Source organism: Aspergillus glaucus (genome assembly GCF_001890805.1).
Source record: "Aspergillus glaucus CBS 516.65 unplaced genomic scaffold ASPGLscaffold_30, whole genome shotgun sequence".
In the NCBI taxonomy this organism is placed as follows: domain Eukaryota; kingdom Fungi; phylum Ascomycota; class Eurotiomycetes; order Eurotiales; family Aspergillaceae; genus Aspergillus; species Aspergillus glaucus.
The window spans coordinates 81909-99577 of NW_019170482.1; the positions used below are offsets into that span (position 1 = coordinate 81909).

At 47.7% G+C, this 17669-nt stretch overlaps 7 protein-coding genes across 7 annotated transcripts; 4 read left to right on the forward strand and 3 right to left on the reverse strand.

Moving 5' to 3' along the window:
* Positions 1-2261: 2261 nt before the first annotated feature.
* Positions 2262-2824, forward strand: ASPGLDRAFT_39823 (uncharacterized protein; the record flags this gene model as incomplete). Its single annotated transcript, XM_022545132.1, has 2 exons — positions 2262-2760; positions 2814-2824. 2 exons carry the CDS (start codon positions 2262-2264, stop codon positions 2822-2824), a joined length of 510 nt encoding a protein of 169 aa, XP_022396201.1.
* A 2692-nt stretch (positions 2825-5516) lies between these two features.
* Positions 5517-7094, forward strand: ASPGLDRAFT_180745 (TauD/TfdA dioxygenase family protein). The gene is made up of 3 exons (XM_022542974.1): positions 5517-5907; positions 5964-6680; positions 6743-7094. Exons 1-3 carry the CDS (start codon positions 5673-5675, stop codon positions 6898-6900), a joined length of 1110 nt encoding a protein of 369 aa, XP_022396202.1. The 5' UTR covers positions 5517-5672; the 3' UTR covers positions 6901-7094.
* Positions 7095-9924: 2830 nt separating this feature from the next.
* Positions 9925-10374, forward strand: ASPGLDRAFT_136626 (uncharacterized protein; the record flags this gene model as incomplete). The annotated part of the gene is made up of 2 exons (XM_022541464.1): positions 9925-10068; positions 10126-10374. 2 exons carry the CDS (start codon positions 9925-9927, stop codon positions 10372-10374), a joined length of 393 nt encoding a protein of 130 aa, XP_022396203.1.
* Positions 10375-11884: 1510 nt separating this feature from the next.
* ASPGLDRAFT_136697 (DUF3632 domain-containing protein) lies at positions 11885-12762 on the forward strand (the record flags this gene model as incomplete). The annotated part of the gene is made up of 2 exons (XM_022541469.1): positions 11885-12266; positions 12332-12762. 2 exons carry the CDS (start codon positions 11885-11887, stop codon positions 12760-12762), a joined length of 813 nt encoding a protein of 270 aa, XP_022396204.1.
* Positions 12570-13510, reverse strand: ASPGLDRAFT_1506613 (uncharacterized protein). Its single transcript, XM_022542171.1, has 2 exons — positions 12889-13510; positions 12570-12791 (listed from the first exon to the last, which is right to left on the reverse strand). The coding sequence occupies exons 1-2, from the start codon at positions 13053-13055 to the stop codon at positions 12773-12775; spliced, it is 186 nt and encodes a 61-aa protein (XP_022396205.1). The 5' UTR covers positions 13056-13510; the 3' UTR covers positions 12570-12772.
* Positions 13511-13712: 202 nt separating this feature from the next.
* On the reverse strand, positions 13713-16237 carry ASPGLDRAFT_39827 (Zn(II)2Cys6 transcription factor; the record flags this gene model as incomplete). The annotated part of the gene is made up of 4 exons (XM_022545133.1): positions 13713-13880; positions 13929-15581; positions 15632-15755; positions 15822-16237. 4 exons carry the CDS (start codon positions 16235-16237, stop codon positions 13713-13715), a joined length of 2361 nt encoding a protein of 786 aa, XP_022396206.1.
* A 351-nt stretch (positions 16238-16588) lies between these two features.
* On the reverse strand, positions 16589-17354 carry ASPGLDRAFT_136682 (NAD(P)-dependent oxidoreductase; the record flags this gene model as incomplete). The annotated part of the gene is made up of 3 exons (XM_022541467.1): positions 16589-17106; positions 17163-17237; positions 17285-17354. The coding sequence occupies 3 exons, from the start codon at positions 17352-17354 to the stop codon at positions 16589-16591; spliced, it is 663 nt and encodes a 220-aa protein (XP_022396207.1).
* Positions 17355-17669: the final 315 nt, after the last annotated feature.

A 17669-nucleotide genomic window follows, 5' to 3' on the forward strand; every position in this document is an offset into this window, starting at 1 on the left:
TTAAAATAGAAGCTATTTCCAATTTGAGGAATCGGTATTTCGACTGTTGAGCTGTCATGTTGTTTGTGGATCGGACCTGACTCGCAGGATAATTAGGGACGGTATAACCATTATGCTGGACGCACTTGTGCCGGTCTCCTGGGTTGGTCCGGCCGTGGTACTGGTATTAACGGTTTTAATGGTGTGAATAGAGTGTCAAATGATAGTCTGTATGTTCGTTAGAGTTCGGGTAGAGTTTAAAGGAATGGTGATAGTTTGGTATGGGATGTTGGGATATCTCGGCTGTACTTGCAGCATGTGATAGTAACATTTAACAAAACTGCAAAGCATACAACCTGTGATTCTCTATCTTCTAAGTATACTTACGAGTAAAATACTTGTGCAAAACAGAATACAACCGTTAACCCACATTGGCACTGACTTAATCGACCCAGCCCGACGTCGGGGATCCGGCATTGCGGAGAATATCAGTGTCACTATAACACCACTAATAAGAAGTGCAATATCCGATGCGCCAAGGCCTGAATCCGGAAGGACCCTTATCAACGTCTTCACCTACTCCGTACATAGGTACAAGTAGTTGAATGACTATTATATTGTGAGTAATTGCACAGGGCTAACGGGATCAATTAACTTTGTCTGACAAGTGATACGTCGAGTCTGGATCGATATAAGCATAAGATTACTGTTAGCCCTTGTCGGTTGCTGTCATTTGTATCCCTACATATTCCTTTCCTATTGCGCTTCCGTGCATAAAATCAGGCCATGAATATGTATGCGTCTATGCATCGTGCAGAGTAATGTCCTCCGGAGGCGAGGCCTAGACTAGCGCAATCCACATCGTTCGGCGGGGAAGCCGTTCCGAGCGCTTTGGCACTTAACGGTGATCATGAATGATCCCGTACAGTACTCTGTAATATGCGAGATATAATGCGGACAGTTATTGACAGAGGGGTAGAATACTTGTATATTCAAGAGAATAAGCGAACACCAAAACCTATACTATAGACTGTAGTTCAACTAGACCACCCTGAAGAACATCACTCTCTGGATCATCATATCGGGATTTGACCCCTGACAGCTCAGCCGTCGGAGATTATCGCACTGCCTGACTGGACTAGACTATTCCACGACTATGTGCCACAACTTTATTAAACTATCAGGTATTATATCCCTCAAGCTGTATAATTATCGTACGGACACACGGGTCGGTCCGTTCCCACCAAAGAAGTGGCACGACGCTTGAGATGGATGTATTGTATTGTATGATATCAAACGGTATGGTGTGGTAATGGTGATAATTATCAGAATCCAGAGCCTCGGTTGGAGTTCCCCGCTGTTGCAGGTTTCCGGGATTTGGTTGGTTTTTACTAGCGTGGTTTGGTATTACCGTATATTTCGGTTCTGCATTGACATTGTTATTCTTCAATGCTACGCTGCCAGTTGGCTTGCGGATACTTGACAAAAGTTCTGATAGTTATTGTACCTAATTCCTAAAGAGTCTGTTCACTTCAATGCAAACACTGCAACAATCGCCATCGTCCAATATCACCAACACACGGTCCAACCAAACCTGCATACAATCAATCCACTTCACGTCAACTCTCATACCAAGATATCCATATCTCGCCTAGGCATGTTCCAATCAAAACTTAACCCTCTTAACCACACACCTCTCACCCCTCATACCCCGTTTATGACCGTGACTAACACAAAGAAGCACACTTGACATAAAACGCCGTGCTCGAGCAACCCTCATTCCCAACAAACACTGTCTTCTCCCAATCAAGGCATTTCTCGCAGTATGCCTTTACGCAGCTCTGGCAGCAAAATAGCAACCGGCCAACTTGGGATGCTGCTTTTCCGCAGGTGAAGCAGTAGTGGTGCGGACACAGGAACATGGAGTTGTTGGTGGAAAGCTCGGGGGCAGAGACGGCATTCGTTGGCTTTGGGGCGTTTGCAAAGGAAACAGATCTGATTTTCTTGTGTTCTTCGATCACGACTTGTTGAATAATCCTTTGGAGGATCACGGATTTTCCGGAATCGAGGATTGTGTGGGCGCCGGGGGAGTCGTCGTGGGCGTCATCTAGGAGATAGGGGTGTATAGAGCACTATATTGTCAGCTTGGAACCTTCAAAAGGTTTTGACAGGACATACCTTGCGCGGTTCCACCAGAGCGCTGTACTGGCCTCGTTCCCTTGGGCAGGATCCTGACCTATAATACACTCGGCACCTCTGATCATGCGACAATTTTGTTTACAATGAATCTCGACAACCAATGTATTAGTGCCGCGTCCACTGGCTGGAAAAAAGGGCAATACAACGCCCTGAAAGCTGGATCATGGCTAGCTAACTTTCGATCAAGCGTTGCAGGCGGACAGGACGGTGAAGCATACATGGCTAATGCATTCACTGTCGCGGCGTATCTGGCTAACATGGCGTGGATCTCGAACGGAGATGTCGTTGATAACTCTTTGACAGTGAGCTATGATCTGGGCGCGGATTCTCAAAAGCCGTCTATATCGCTTGCGGGGATTATCGTGGTGTCTGTCTTGATCGGGCTTGATCTGTTGGGGTTGTTGGCAACAGCAGTTTATGCGAGTTGGTTTCCGCGTTGGACAGGGTCGCTAGATGCATTCAGTTTGTTAAGGTTGGGTAGCTCAATCAGTGAACGTGTGCCTCTCAAAGTTTCTGTTAATGAAGATGAGGTTCGTGTCTTGGATAAACTACCCGGTTGGATGGGCAATGATGCTCCTGAAGGTGAAGAAGTGGGACATATTGGATTAGGTGGATTAGGGCGCTTACGGACAAAGACGGCCTATGAGGCGTATGGTTGGAAGAAAGCGTCAAGAGGAAGGGCTCGAAATCAGGTAAACAATCGGTGACAGTGATGGTAGACAAGTGAGAATTGCAGATATCAAGACCCTAGGTCTTCTAAGGCTTCTGTTGCACTAGTAAGGGCTATATTGGGATAACGACATCGCCGAGCCATATATTATAGTCAGCTATAGTCAGCAAAAGGAATGCGCGGAATAGGCGAGGAGAGGGGGACATAGCGTTAATGCTGAGTCCTGAAAAGTTCTAAATACCACTTGTTGAGAGTGAGGTCCTTAGATACCCTGTAATCAGACTTCACCATAGAGTGACCGTTAAGAATTATGTACATCCACGATGTGAGGTTACAATGTCCCACACAAGAACAGGGCTGAAATCCATGAAGTTAGCACTATTGGCATTGGCCTTAACCGACCTTTTGTTATTCTATGGCATTGCTAGATCAAGGAGGGTTAGGCTGGAAGGCCTCGAGGCTTCCGCAAAGATAGTGAGCGTATACCCACTATACAAAGTAGAAAATATATATTCCTACCAGCACATTAGAGATGTCGCCAAAACCCCATTCTAATAGCCTACCAAGATATCTTATTATCGCATTTACATTAAACTAAGCACGTATTATGTTAAATATGTTAAGATACAGGCGAGTTCCTCACTGTCCTTCATCATGAGTCTCCGTCACCTGCATGATTTGAGCACCCCCAGTGCGAGGGCTTCCCATTTTCGGATATTGCATTGCATCCCTGGTGCTAGAAGCTATATAGATCGCACCCCTACCACTCACGCCCGCCCCAACTCTCGGTCTCAGAAGAATATTGGAGCCTAAGGCTTTTTGAGAATTGACTGTGCGGACTCTATGCGGCTTAAGTTTGGTCATAGTTCGGTGGCTGTCTCCCGAGTGAGTTAGAGGGCGAAGCCGCTTTTTGGCCGCGCGACTGTGGGTGAGCTTGGGTGAGTGCACTATAGAGAGGGTGAGTTATCACCCAACACGCTGCCTCAGTGGCCGGTATCAACAAACGCCACCATGCAAGCAAACAAAGAAAGCACTAGCGCGACCACATCACCCATAGATAAAAACCCTTTCTTCCCTGTAGAAAGATTCCTTTTCTTCTTTTTTCTCCAGATTCGATATTCCTGTCGATGACTACACTAGTTTAAATAGGAATATCAGTTCGTTATTATCTACTGGTCCGAGCCCGTGACACTCACCCGGTCATCACCCTTAGAGCGGCAACGAGAAAAGGGCGAAAATGACGGTTGACCGCGCTTAATATGTGGCTTAAGTATGGCTGAGCGGACAGGAAGCCCTTTTCTCCACACCCTATGGTCGTATGTACTAGAAATTCGCTAATGACAAACTATCATATTCAATTATCATTGTAGCCAAACACAACCCCGATTACTACGCTAAAGCTATCGTCAATGAGACGATTCAATGTGATAACAACTAATTACCTCTAATCGTCGTTGGATTGGGCTCCACACCAGCAGAAAGTGTCCTTTTCAATATAATCAAGCCACTCTGGGGGTTTATTCTGATCCTTGGCCTCGGCGGCTTTGCTATACAGCACCAGACTTGGAACCGGATATACATGTGCTATTTCTTACATTTCCTGCTTTGTTGATGGTATTATCGAGGTGAGCCGGTTTAGCTTAGAAGCCTTGCCCAGTCGCTAACTGTGAGTTATACAGTTGGCGTCCCCTTGGTCCAATAAAGTAGCCTTGGTAGTCGGAACTCAGATCTCAACATTCAAGCCCTCTTATCTTTTCGGTCTCAATTGGGCTGGAACGACTACCACAGGCCACACCAAGAAACTTACCTTGATGACCTCATGTATTGTGGCTGCTTCCGTTGCCAATATGATCTCACCTGAGTGAGTATTCCAAGTACATAGATAGATTCCCTTTCTTCTTTTCTCTCCAGATTCGATATTCTCGTTGATGGCTACACTAGTTTAGATAGGAATATCATTTCGTTAGTATCTACTGGTCTAAGCCCGTGGTACATATACCTAAGAAGTTGACTGTGTCCATATCAAGGGCGCACTTGCTCAATTTGCAGTATAATGAGTAGGTGTGGAGTTTCTCAAGCACCATGCAGACATTCTTCTCATGTTCTTGAGGGTTGTCCGAGTAAATTAGGATGTCATCCAAATGGACCACAACACACACATCCAACAGATCACTGAGTGCTTTGTTGATGTATTCAGGTAGATGCGAGATTTCTGGTGGTATTCCTTAGATGGGGGCGGCAGTGGTTTTCCTTTGGGAATCACCTGCAAGGTTTTAGGAGAAATCCTCACAGGTCTCAGAGAGGAAATTCCTGCTGAGGGTAGTGAGGGGTTTGATGGCTCTTGGGATTATTGGAATTATTAGAGTCATCAGAGTCATCCATATCCATGCCCTGGGTGTCGATTTATGGGGTCTCGGATATTTCTGAATGGTGCGCGGTTTCGTCGGGAGATTTCGCGCGGGTCCTCTTTGCGGGGTTCCGGTAGGCGTTAGCCCGATCGTTGGCCTCCATACATGTACATATGGAGGTCGATCTGCCGATGTTCCGACGCACGGCTGGTTGGCAGGTCCATGTAATCTGATGGCAGGTGTGATTTGGGGCTGGTATTTCGTGATCGGCTTCCATTTAAAGAGCTTGTGCTATGCTTATCAATGAATCCAGACGGCCCGGCATAGGGCTAAATACTAAATACTGATAGGCTGGATCAAGTCGCAATGGCCTGTGGTACTTGCGTGATCCAGGAGTGCCGAGCGGGAAATGTGTAGATAAGACACTAAATCCGAGTCTTTGATCGCGTTTTTCTTGTGCATTGCCAGTTATCATCATGGCCCCTCTGATTTCAGACACCTCGCTCCCCTTGCGCTCTACGCCCAATGAGGGACCCGACACTGATCAGGGACAATATCCTGCGCCGTTACAACAGAGTGGTCCCCTGGATAAGTTCTCATTTGAAGAAACAACGCCAGCTATTGGTCGTGAATTCCACAATGTCAACATTGTCGATGACCTCTTGAATGCCCCGAATGCAGATGAGCTGGTGCGGGACCTTGCTATCACAAGTAGGAAATGCTCGTCTTTCATTCAATAGCCCTGACTCTAACCATGTACTATTCAGTCTCTCAACGGGGTGTCGTCTTTTTCCGTGCCCAAGATAACCTCACCGACGAGCTGCAGAAGAACTTGGTGCAGCGCCTAGGGCAGCTAGCTGGCAAGCCAGCTGACTCGACTCTGCATATCCACCCGGTGCTCAATAACACCAGTGAATTTGGTGTCAATGACGCGCAGGTCAGCACTATCAGCTCGCTTGCCCGCAAGAAGATGTTCCGCCATGAAAACCAGCCCAACAAGCGTCGCTATGATTCGGCCCAGTGGCACTCGGATATTCAATTCGAGCCCTCCCCAGCTGACTACACTTCGCTTCGTTTGACACAGCTACCCAAGACTGGTGGTGACACTCTCTGGGCATCGGGATATGAGCTCTATGACCGATTCTCACCGGCGTATCAGAAGTTCTTTGAGGGTCTGACGGCAACTTATACTGGCTCCGGATTCCTCAAGGCTGCTGAGATGGATCCTGTTAATGTCAAGGTCTACACTGAGCCAAGAGGTAGCCCACTGAACATCGGCTCGGACTTGTCCACCGTTCATCCCATCGTACGAACAAACCCGGTCACCGGTTGGAAGAGCATCTTCGCCGTTGGGCCATTCCCCAAATATATCAACGAGCTCAGCCAGAGTGAGTCGGATGAGCTGCTGAAGAAATTCTACAACACTATCCTCGAGAACCATGACCTCCAGGTGAGGTTGAAGTGGAGAAATCCCAATGACATCGGTAAGTCTCACAGATATTTTTCATTTTCTTCCGGGTAACCATTTCTGATAAATTTCCTTCAGCCATTTGGGATAATCGATGTGCTTTCCACACTGCCACATTTGACTACGATGGTCTTGGGGACCGATTCGGCCACCGGGCGGTTGGTATTGGCGAGAAACCGTATTTGGATCCAAAGAGCACATCCAAGGCCGAGGCACTGGCTGCTGGAGATGTTTGAATGGACGTTATGTTGAGCGCTGAGGTGCTGTAGTTTTATTGAGTGTCGATTAGTTCTTTATCGCTTCCAAGTTTTGGGGCACTATGTAGACACCTGGGCACAGGGCACAGACGACTTACTATTGCAGGATGTATACTCATGCAAATCCTCGGGAGCAGGACTGTATATATTTTACTTATTGTGAGGAATATCAGCACATCATAGTAATAGTAGAAGAATTACGAATTGCTATCTTGTGTGTGTGTGTGTGTGTCTATTTTACGAGGAGGTTCGGGTCTTTCCACGCATCCTTGGAACCTCGGAAGCAGAAAAGCCCTGGTCCCGGTGCGTGACACCTGGAACGGCGTGGGGACGCCACGGGCCTGTTAGGCGTTTTGCGGGTAGAGAGGTTTAGATTTGAGAGTGGGCTTTAGGAGAATCAGTGAGAACCATTGATTCAGGGGAGCCATTCAAACTCTTTTTATTCTCCTTTCATATCCTTGCTCGCAGTTTTCTTTGTTTGCTAGACAGAAAATTATTTATAGCAAACAAAGAAAACTGCCCTGTGACCACATTCAGGGACACACTGCAATTCTAGTGGCAGGTCACCTATCAAACGGAAGTGTTGGCTCTCATTGACCACTTTGTGTGCTAACTGCCCCACCCCCTCTCCAGTCCGCATGACCACCTGTTCCTTGTCCTTGACCGTGAAGCCAAGGACTTTGGTCATAGAGTGTATTTAGTGATACAGATAGGAACAGTGTAGATTGAGGGGACTGAATGTTGCCACATGGACTAACAGCGACGCCTCGCGGCTTTGTAGATCTGAAGGCCGTTCTAGGGTCTCGAAATGACTGCCGTGAACTATTGCAGTCATCGTAAAAAAAGAAACTGGCAGTGTTATTCCAAAAAGTTTGCGCTGGTCTGGGGGAGGAGGCGCAAATATATTCTAGAAAGATGTTTGATTTCTTCAAAAATAGATCAATTGTCTATTTATAAAGGCTTGTTATTGTCACGGAGCATAGACATTCACTGAGCATGGACAGTCACTGAGCCTCGCTTAAACCCTTCACACACATTAGATAGCTCGTCGCCGGCAGGCCTGCCTCTTTCCTTTTCTCTCCTCATGTTAGAATTTTGTCAGATAATCTACCAATATACTCATATTGCTCGGGACCGTCACAGTTATCACCCAAGATAGTCATCAGAACCTGCTTGTTTCCTGCGCAGCCCCTTCACCCACTTCATCCTGCCTTTCCCATGTTTTCCACTGGCTGAAACAATACGCTTGTAGACAAGCTGAGTTCATGGCTGGATGATACGATGAACCAAGATCGCCCTAACAATTAAACCACGTGTCTCTTGCCAGGTAACTGTGCGTCCTTGAGGGTTGGCAGTCTAGTTATAGTCCCTAGACAAGACTACAAACTCAGCTGCCCATTATCATGGGTTAGCAAGAAGATGCATAAAAGAAAGCACTCTTGTTCCCTTTGACAAACCTTGCATATAATGTCCTTGTTTTGGGATGCTGGTCGCCGCTACCAGTGGCGGATTGTCACCTGACCTGAGATTCCAAATGGTTGCTTCATTGTCAGATGCCGTTGGACATTTAACCTTGATCTGTATAACGTAGGTCGTTTGACCAATTTGCGCCTCATATTGTACTTCCCCATCGGAGCCGAGAGTCCCTATGGGAGTCTATCAGCGGGAGGTTTCTGAAGAGCGGAAAAAATTGAGGTATTTACCAATATTGTCTTTCAGCTGAATCCATCGACTCATAGAATGACCCTTTATTTCAGCTGGCGGTTCTTTTTCCCAGTGGCCTTCGAAAGCCTGCATTGATCTGTATTTCAAGAGGCACGTTGAGCCTGTTGTGGATATAAAACCAAGAAGAGTAATCGCCCATTGTCAGATTGAGTTGAGTATGATTTTGTAATAGTTAAGTGAATTTTTGAAAGGCTTGAAGAAGTGTGAAAGATAAAAGAATATCCTGGGAGAATCTACCCTACTATTTATAGCCAAGTGGTGACCTCATCTACATCGTCGTCGTGACGCAAAATCAGCTGAAGTAAAGTACCTCTTTGGCACGCTTCATTGGCCTCTTCACTTCCAGCCTCCACCAGTTCGCACAGAACCTAAACGTGACAGGCTGTGCCTTGTGGGTCTCCAAATACGGCGTTGTTAGTGAAGAGACTCACCAGTCTGCCATAACATCCAATCATATGAGCTAAATAACCGCTATCGTTGAGGCAAAGGCCTCGAGGAACCCCACAAATTGTTATAGCCTGCTCATGGATACCAACGAAGATATGTAACCTTAGTCACATTTTTCTATTTAACTAGGTATCTAGCAAAGAGGTGATTTTATAGTGTAGACCCACCTAAGTAATATTCTGCTGACGTGTAGCTTATATGCAGGCAGTGGTTGAGGAGTGGGTGCCGCCCGGGTGAGAAATGAATGACCGCCACCCTAGCGTCGCGTGACATGACGATGGGATACAGAAGGCAATTTTTCATTCAGTCTCTATCCTTGGACGGGTCATTTGATAAAATAAGCCTCGATCTGTCGATTCTTGGTTTCTACAAGGATATTCTGATTATCACGCCGGTACACTCTTCAAAGGAAGGAAGGGACCTACAGCCGGAGTTGGACAAATTCAACAAGGAAATACGGCAATTTAATGAGTGCGAACAAAAGCTGCAATAGGATGATCTGGTCTTACAGAGGAGCTGTGTTTTCTTGTGTATAGGTCAAATATTCACTTGTTCTATCTTCTGAGATATGACTTTGATCTGCAAGTGGCTGGCTGGAGAACAACGTCATTTCGGTAATCCAAAAGTGGGTAAAAAAAATCAGAAACCCTTGGGATTGCGAGTATATAAATGGGGTTGATGTCTACCTGTCTCTTGAATGAACTTTCTCTCATTGATATACCTGACCATAACAGATTTCAGCGTGGTCGTGTTCGAAGTTATACCAACAAAATGAGCGAAACAAACGACTTCACCAGTATGTATGTCCCATAACTTTTGTACTCTATTCTAATGTTGATAACAGACACTTCTGTCAATCTCACTTCTCCGGATGATGGCGACAATACTTGGGTTGCATATCAGAATCGGTTGGATGGAAACCTGTCCTTTCCGGAGGAAGCTAACGCTATTGATTGGTCTTATGGGCCCATAACTGTAAGTAAATCTTTTATCTAGCAGATTGTACTGATAAATTAATGGCAACCTCTTTAGTCCACCGGATATTTTGACTGCGATACCTTTGATTTTGGCGTTGACCAATCTGTCATGGGCATCTACCTTGGGGCTATCACCGGCAATTTAAAGGACGGCGTGGCTATCAGCATCGATCTGTTCCAAGCGAAAGGAGATATCAGGTACTACCTCAAAAACGGAGAGGAGGTATGGATACGTTTGAATGTATCGATAAAATTCGACGGCCATTTCAAGGGAGATTATAAGTTGCCGCTCTATCAGCAATAAAGCTAGCTTTGGCAGCGGATCCGGTGAACTTGCCCATTATGGACATTGGAGGCAAGAAGAGCGAAGGAACCATGATCGGAACTACAGATCAAATTCAGTTTGTGTTTTACGGAATTGCTAGATAGTCTTGCAAACTGTAATGGGCCGAAGCCTTGTTATCTAATACGTAGATATGTACAAAAAGAACTCGTTGAAAGGAGAAAGAGTCGTTAGTATGGCGGCGATGATTTGTGCGTTTTCTTTTAGTGGGCAAACGTAACTAGTTAGTTAGCAATCATTAACTGCCTCAAAGAATGGGAATCAGAGCTTATCAGCACGCTCAAGTTCACCATTATCACTGACCACAAAAATCTTCACTACTTCATGCAGCTACGACGCCTCAATGAACAACAAATGCGTTGGGCTGACATATTGAGCCGATATGACTTCTCTCTTCACTACCGACCTGGGAAGCTTGCACTTGCCCCTGATGCCCTCTCTCGCCGCGACCAGGATATGCCTAACAATCCTGATGATGAACGATTAAAAATGCGAGAGAAACGCCTCCTTGATCCAAAAGCATTCACCAAGGCAAATGGATCCGCTATTTCATATGTCTCAGTGATACACGTCCAACCTGTAGACACCAATGACCTGCCAATGAGTACCAATGACCCGCCAATGAATACCAATGGCCAAACAACAGACCTTGAGGACCAATGGTCCCAGGCTAGAGACAAGGATCTAACCATATCTGCACTACGTGATGCAATCCACACAGGACTGCCCTGATTTCCCCCAGAATTAGGAATCTGAGTCTCCATCAGCGAATGTGAACTAGATGCCAATGGCCATATTATCTTCTGGAAATGCCTCTGGGTCCCTGATGACGAGCCCCTCCGTACAAGGATAACCAATGAAACAGAAAGAAACGACACATACACCCGCGATTAACGGGTAAGTGTCCGCAGCGCCGTTCTCTTGACCGGATTTGAGGCGCGGATGAAGCCTTCCAACGAGAATGTCGAGGCCAGTGATTACAAACACAGCAGGATTATCATTAGTGGATTTTTGGCGCTGCTTGAGGATTGTGTATATGCTACCTGGGATCTGGTTGATTGCTTGTATTGCTGCTAGGAGGTTGAAGACTGGGAGTTGGACGGTGTCTAGGTGAGTTATTGCTTCGTCGCGGGAAAGGGGTTCTTGTTGTTGGCTGGAGGTCTCCGGGGATAGAAGAGAGATAATGAGTGAGTTGGGGGAGAATATACTGAGATTGAACTGATGAATGATGAATGTACTAAATAATCCTGGTCCTGGTGGAGGATCTCTTTGGTGGCTTGTTTCGGCCCACCGTGGCTGTGTAAAGACAAGAGTTTACGATGTGCCTGTGCAAGGCTTGTTCAGGGTCTAACGCTGTGCTGCAAGGCTGTCCAGGGTTGAAAATCGTATATAACAACCAAAAGCCCTCGAGCTCCATTCTTGTCTACTTCTAAATTTCTGGCAATTGTCATCTTTTAAGGCACCATCTACCATGGAAGAATATGACCCCGATCTAGTCGCAACCCAAGAATTCAATATCCTACACAATCTCGTCACGGACCCAGATGCCTCGGCAGCAAACGCAGTACAACAAGTCCTTGACCTGACCACAACAGAAATCCTATCCAAAAATGACACATCCGGAAGCAACTTCAACAGCGATGTTGCTTGGAATATTTGTGTCTTGATTATTGATATCGTCGCAAACACTGCACCAGCGCAGCAGACTAAGCTTCTTGATTTCGTCTCACGGATTCAAAAAGTCACAGTGGCCGACCCGAGGACGGGGGAGAAGGTTGGATGTAGGAATTTCGGTTATCTCTGGACAGATTTGCATTCTTTTGGGATGCATGCTGCTGACATATGTAATTCCTGTAAGGGACTTATCGCATCCTGCACTATATATGCATATGTATCACCCGCTGACAATTACTCTCAGTTATCCATCATCATTCCCACACGCCAAAGGAGCTAGAAAAGTGGGAGAACAGCACTGCCTTTATTGCGCAGAGCACAGCTGCTGCTGCTATCACTCGCAATAATGAACCCACACACAGGATGGATTTCTCAATCTATGGACTGAATGCGTGCCGTGATGCTTTTGAGGAAGAGAATCAGTATAAATCGGCTGTGCGAACGGCATGTTTGTGGTTTATATATGCCGCAAAATCGATGTTGGAAAATTGCAAAGTTGGACGAGTCTATAATCTCCATGATCCCCCGAAAAGGGGGTTTGATTTGGATAGATGGCATGCTTGGAAACAGGGCTTAGTCTGCACTCAGGCTGGCTATGGAGATGAGGGGACACAAGAGCTTGTAAGAATTGCCCTGGAGCGGATTGCTCAGGTTGAGGCGGAGAAATTGAACTGAATACTATCGGCTATTGTGTCGCAAATTGACTAAGGATATACAACGTTTAGTTATACATGAATCAACTTCTACGCTGGCTAGTCTGTTCTTGACTAGGAATGGTCCTACAAATTCTCATCTGCTCACCTTTTGAACCCAAATATCTTGCCCTTCACGCGTCCACGGCGTTCCATGAAACGTCTCACCAAAAATAGAAGACAGCTTCGACCATAGAGCGTCGAACTGATAATCACAAGCACTAAACTGTTGAAGACAGCATGTGCAATGAGCGAGTACGCGGTAGCAAGCTCCATCCACGGATCACTCAGATCGATTGTCCCCCTTTACTCAAACTCGATAACTCGATCGCTCTGGCAGGGAGCAAGCTGGGTACTTAGAGACTGCAGGTTCGTCATCAAGCATACTGCATCGAAAACTAGATTCACGTGGCCGTAGAAGGGAAATACAGCGGCATAGCTAAATGTCGTCAACGGTTAAAACAGAGTGATGAAAGCAAGTGCATGCAGAGGAGGTGCTCATGATGACTATAGACCCTGAGAGAGGAGGACGCGTTGAAGTGGAAATATTCCCACTCTCAAGTTGATAAAAGGCTTGAATACCCTTCTAGCCGGATGGAATTTCCCTGACCCTGGCGACCATCCCGCTCGTGATGCAGCATTTGGAACTGTATCTCAAACACCCAGCTGTGTCCCTCCATGATTCGTGTTCCCAGCATCGCCCCGATAAACGGCGGCGGCGCAACCACCGAAGGACAGAGAAGCCACCACCAACACACAGTTGGTACACTGATGGATATGATATAATAACCAACCAACTCCTGAGAAGTGACTTTTAATGGCCTTTAATGCTGTATTAAACACGGACGTACTCGGCCATTGGCCGAGCTATCTTCAAGGCCAAGCCGACCACTACGGTGTGCCATATCAATTCAATTCGTAGAATGGTAGATGTTATATGTTCCACGCGAATGATCCATCTTCAAATGTAAACGGATCACCTAAATTATTAAATTCGGTAGCCAGTGCGGATGACTCGGCGAGGAAATCGGGTAATTGAGGCTGAGAGGTGGATGTAAATTGCGGGCCGGTGGATGGGAACATGGGCTGAGTGGATTGAAGCTGTGCACGTTAGCAAGTAAATCGAAGGTGTTGAGGACTTTGACATACAATCTGCGCAAAGTCGGCCAGGTTGAATGCAAACGACTGGTCGGAAACCGAGAGGAGTAAATGCTGCCGACACGCAGACAAAGCTTTTGTTGCCCCTTGCTGCATCCACCGTTCTTTCATCTGGCCTAATCCACGAGCTCGCACCGACTGCAAAACCACAGCAAGAAGCAGAATGTCCTTGAGGTTGCTGCCGGTTTCGCCGATTCTGCGTGTCAGGCCATCGAGTGTATTTTCGACGATCCGAGTCAAGCTGGCCTTGGTATGGGTTGCTGCCCGTGGGGTTGGAGAGGAACCAGGCTGGAGTTGGGGGGGCGAACTCAAGGCGGTCGACTGCTGTTGGGTTGATAGTTTCATGTATCCACAGACGCTCAGCGCCGCCCACAGAATATCGTTTTTGCAGAAGAGTTGGAAGATGTCCCAGTAAGAGGTCGAATTGAAAACGTCAAGGTCGGCCACGCTAGGGTCAAAGTAGTCTTGGTATGACAAAATGACAAGTGAGGATTCTAGGCATGATTGCTGGATTTCAAAGAACGCTCCATCGTCACAGCCCTCGCCCATGACGATGGGCCGGTAGAGACAGAGAAGGGGTCTGCGGGTGTAAACGTCCAGGAGGACGCGATTTAACAACATCGTTGGATTATCGCCACTCTTTGGGGCTTGTTCCAGTTTCAAGGGGGACGGTATCAGTCGTAAACACTCTTCTAACCGTCGTCCTTGCTTGACAATCTCGCTCAGATCCATACCCGAACCAACTGTCCTGACCAACATCATGGCCCGGATACGATGGGGCAAGGACATGGCCAATGTGACCTGGGCGAGGGAGTCGGTCCATTCATGCAAGTTTTTGGAAGGCGGAAGCTCAACTGTCGAATCGTCAAAGTCGGTATCGTTGAGATTGGCTGGAGTAAGGGGGCCAAAATCAATTTCGGGAATCGTGACCGGCATGCCGGATGCGATCGACGCCTGGAGGTCCATTTCGACGATTGTTATCCATAGCCGACGCCGTTGCTCGATTTGAAATGCCGATAATCCAGCATATTCGGTGAGATTCAAGTGTAGACCCATGACCATGGCAGAGCGGACAAGAGTCCCTGTTTCTCTCCACAGTTCTTCAGGTGCCACAAGGCGCAGACGACGGGCGAGTAAAATGAGCGCCTCAACCTGCAGCGTTGCAAGTTCCGTCTGTTCCTTGCGACCGAGTTTCCCCAGCCACAGTCGGACAAAGTTCACTGCAGGCATGTGCAAGTATTCCCATGAGGGAGTATGTTCCGTTTTGAAGCTCTGGTCTTCCAACGGTAGTGCGACTGCCAATACAGCCGTAAGCTGCGGGAGAAAGCCACACGATCGATAGATTTCGTTATCGGGATCGGCCCAAAACTCGTTGTACTGGCGAATAAAAGTAGGAACATGGAAAATCCTCAGTGTCTTTTCAAAATTTAGAGTGTATGACTCCAACAACTGATCACACACTCTCTTTGAAGGGAGATAAGCGCGAAGCTGCAGCAACTCTGGAGAACTTTCCAGATCTGATATTGACTCTGGCGAACTCGGTGACAGCTTGGATTTACTTTGGAGAAACTGCACTTCTTTGGCCAATCCGACGACGGTAGGATCTTTGGTGCACTGATCGATGAACTCTTTTGCTTCGGAGAACTGGGCATGTCAGTAGAGCAATCAGAGAGCGAACGGCAAGACCGACTTACCTGGTTCAAAAGGGTGATTCTGTTGTTCTGGCCGTGATATCTCGTTCGAGTTCCCTTGACAACTAGAGTTCCCAGGAATGGCGGCGAACTCGCCGATTGGGTGATGCCGCTTGATTGTGGGCTACTGTATACTGTTAGTACTGTACGGAAAGAAGGGGGGGGGGTTGCGGGTGAAGACAAGGGGATATACCAAGCATCTCGAATATACCTAGAGTCTCGAATCGAGACATCTGTCAACGAACCCAGATTCGCTTGTGCAGAAAGAAGCTCCTCCAACTTGGCCAGCCGGAGCTGGAGATCCTCTATAATGCCAACTCCTGCGTTTCTTCCAGGTTCGACTCGAGGGTCCGGATGCTGGTCGACCGCCTCAGAGCCGAGTTGCACACGCTTGGCCTTGGGCAGGGCATCCAGACTCGCCTGGCTCTGGTTGTACGTGCAGTCGGACGGACAGCCAGACTTGGTGCAGTTCTCACACGGCACGATGCGATCACATTTGAGCTTCTTCTCTCGACAGCGCAGGCACGACACGACCGGCCGTGGGCGCTTACGGGTTTGGGTCCCGTCCATGAGCTCTGCGGGGGAGACGTGGCTAGAAATGGGAGTCATGACTTATGCTCATCAAGAAACATTACGCTGATTCACCGTTCCAACAGGGGATTCCCATCTGCCGGGACCAGCCAGGGGAATATTGATTGTCGAACTGATTTGAATCTGTTGGGCAGTGTTGGAGACGCTAAACTCATACGGTGGGGTGGAGGGGTCAGATGTGCCGGGTACCGTAGTCAAGATCGAACGATCGGCATGAAGGATCAAAAATATTGTTGCAATTGAATACGAGACGCCCATTTGTCTAGTGGATATAGTCACATAAAACCATGAAACAAGGGAAAAAAAAGCAAACCCATCCAAGAATAACTAGCAAGTTCAAACGCCGCAACTCCGCCTCTGGCCCGTCATCTAGTTTGTGATCACTGGGGCCGTGTTGTCCCATTTGGTGGTCTCTGCCGCATCGACAAGCCAGCGGGCGACGCTGATGCGGCTCGTGCTGGCCATCAGGCCAACCCCCTTGCCGTCGTTAGGCCAGACCTTGACCTCCGTTTCGTCCGTCTCAACCAGACGCGAGGGACGGACCATGACAAAGTCGACGCCGCTCTCGCGCACCTCGCGGTCGGTGTGGTTGTGGTCCTCGTACTGGTGGCACATGTTGGACTTGCTCATAAGCAGGCGCAGCACGCAGTGCATGTTGCCCCAGGACTCGCTGACGCCAAAGGCTTGCAGGATGACCGTCTTGCAGACACCGAATTGTTTCATGGCCTTGACGACGTTGGCGTTGCAGTCCGCCATGAGGCGGGGCGGAGAGATGGGGGCTGCAAAGGGGCTGTCGGTGGCCCGAGGCGCATTCAGGGTCACGATCACGACAGCGGGGACATCAGCCTGAAATGCGGCTAGCACGTCGTCGAAGTTGGTGGGAGTGCCTGCAGAATTAGAATTAGTCAAGATCGTCACCATGTGTGAGAAGTGCTTAGCTTACCTTGGACGATCTTCAGGCCGGGTTGGGCATCGCCCATGGACGCAGGAGTTCTGGCCAGAGTGGTGACTTGGTGTCCTGACAGGGTTAGCGACGATCGAGAAGAATAGGGAAGTAAAGCCTACCTCTGTTCAGGAGCTCTTCAATGACGAGCTTGCCGCATCGTCCAGAACCGCCGATAACAAGAACGCGCATTTTGAAGGATTGGGTTGATGAAGTTGTAGATTTGAGTTTGATTTTGCTTGCTGTTGATTGATTGATTGATTGATTGCGATCATGGTGACGACGAAGCCAAAGGCATTGAGTATTTATATTATACAACTGCTGCTGGAGACTCTCCTCTGGACAGTCTACAGGGGGGCAGACTTCGGATCCGGCTGGAGATGCATTTTATCTCCGGTCCGGATGGCCCCCCGGCCCCTTTGGGTTGGATTTTAAGTCCATGGAGTAGGATGAGTTTCAATGGATGTAATTGTAGATGATTTGCAGACACAGTCTGTAAGTGATTGT

What these genes read in the sequence shown, in the direction of transcription:
- ASPGLDRAFT_1506613 (XM_022542171.1), bottom strand. Translation starts at nt 13,055, where the DNA reads ATGGAGCTTGCTACCGCGTACTCGCTCATTGCACATGCTGTCTTCAAC.
- ASPGLDRAFT_180745 (XM_022542974.1), top strand. Translation starts at nt 5,673, where the DNA reads ATGGCCCCTCTGATTTCAGACACCTCGCTCCCCTTGCGCTCTACGCCC. An exon ending in GCGGGACCTTGCTATCACAA is followed by an intron (nt 5,908 to 5,963) that starts GTAGGAAATGCT and finishes TGTACTATTCAG; the next exon opens with TCTCTCAACGGGGTGTCGTC. An exon ending in GAGAAATCCCAATGACATCG is followed by an intron (nt 6,681 to 6,742) that starts GTAAGTCTCACA and finishes AATTTCCTTCAG; the next exon opens with CCATTTGGGATAATCGATGT.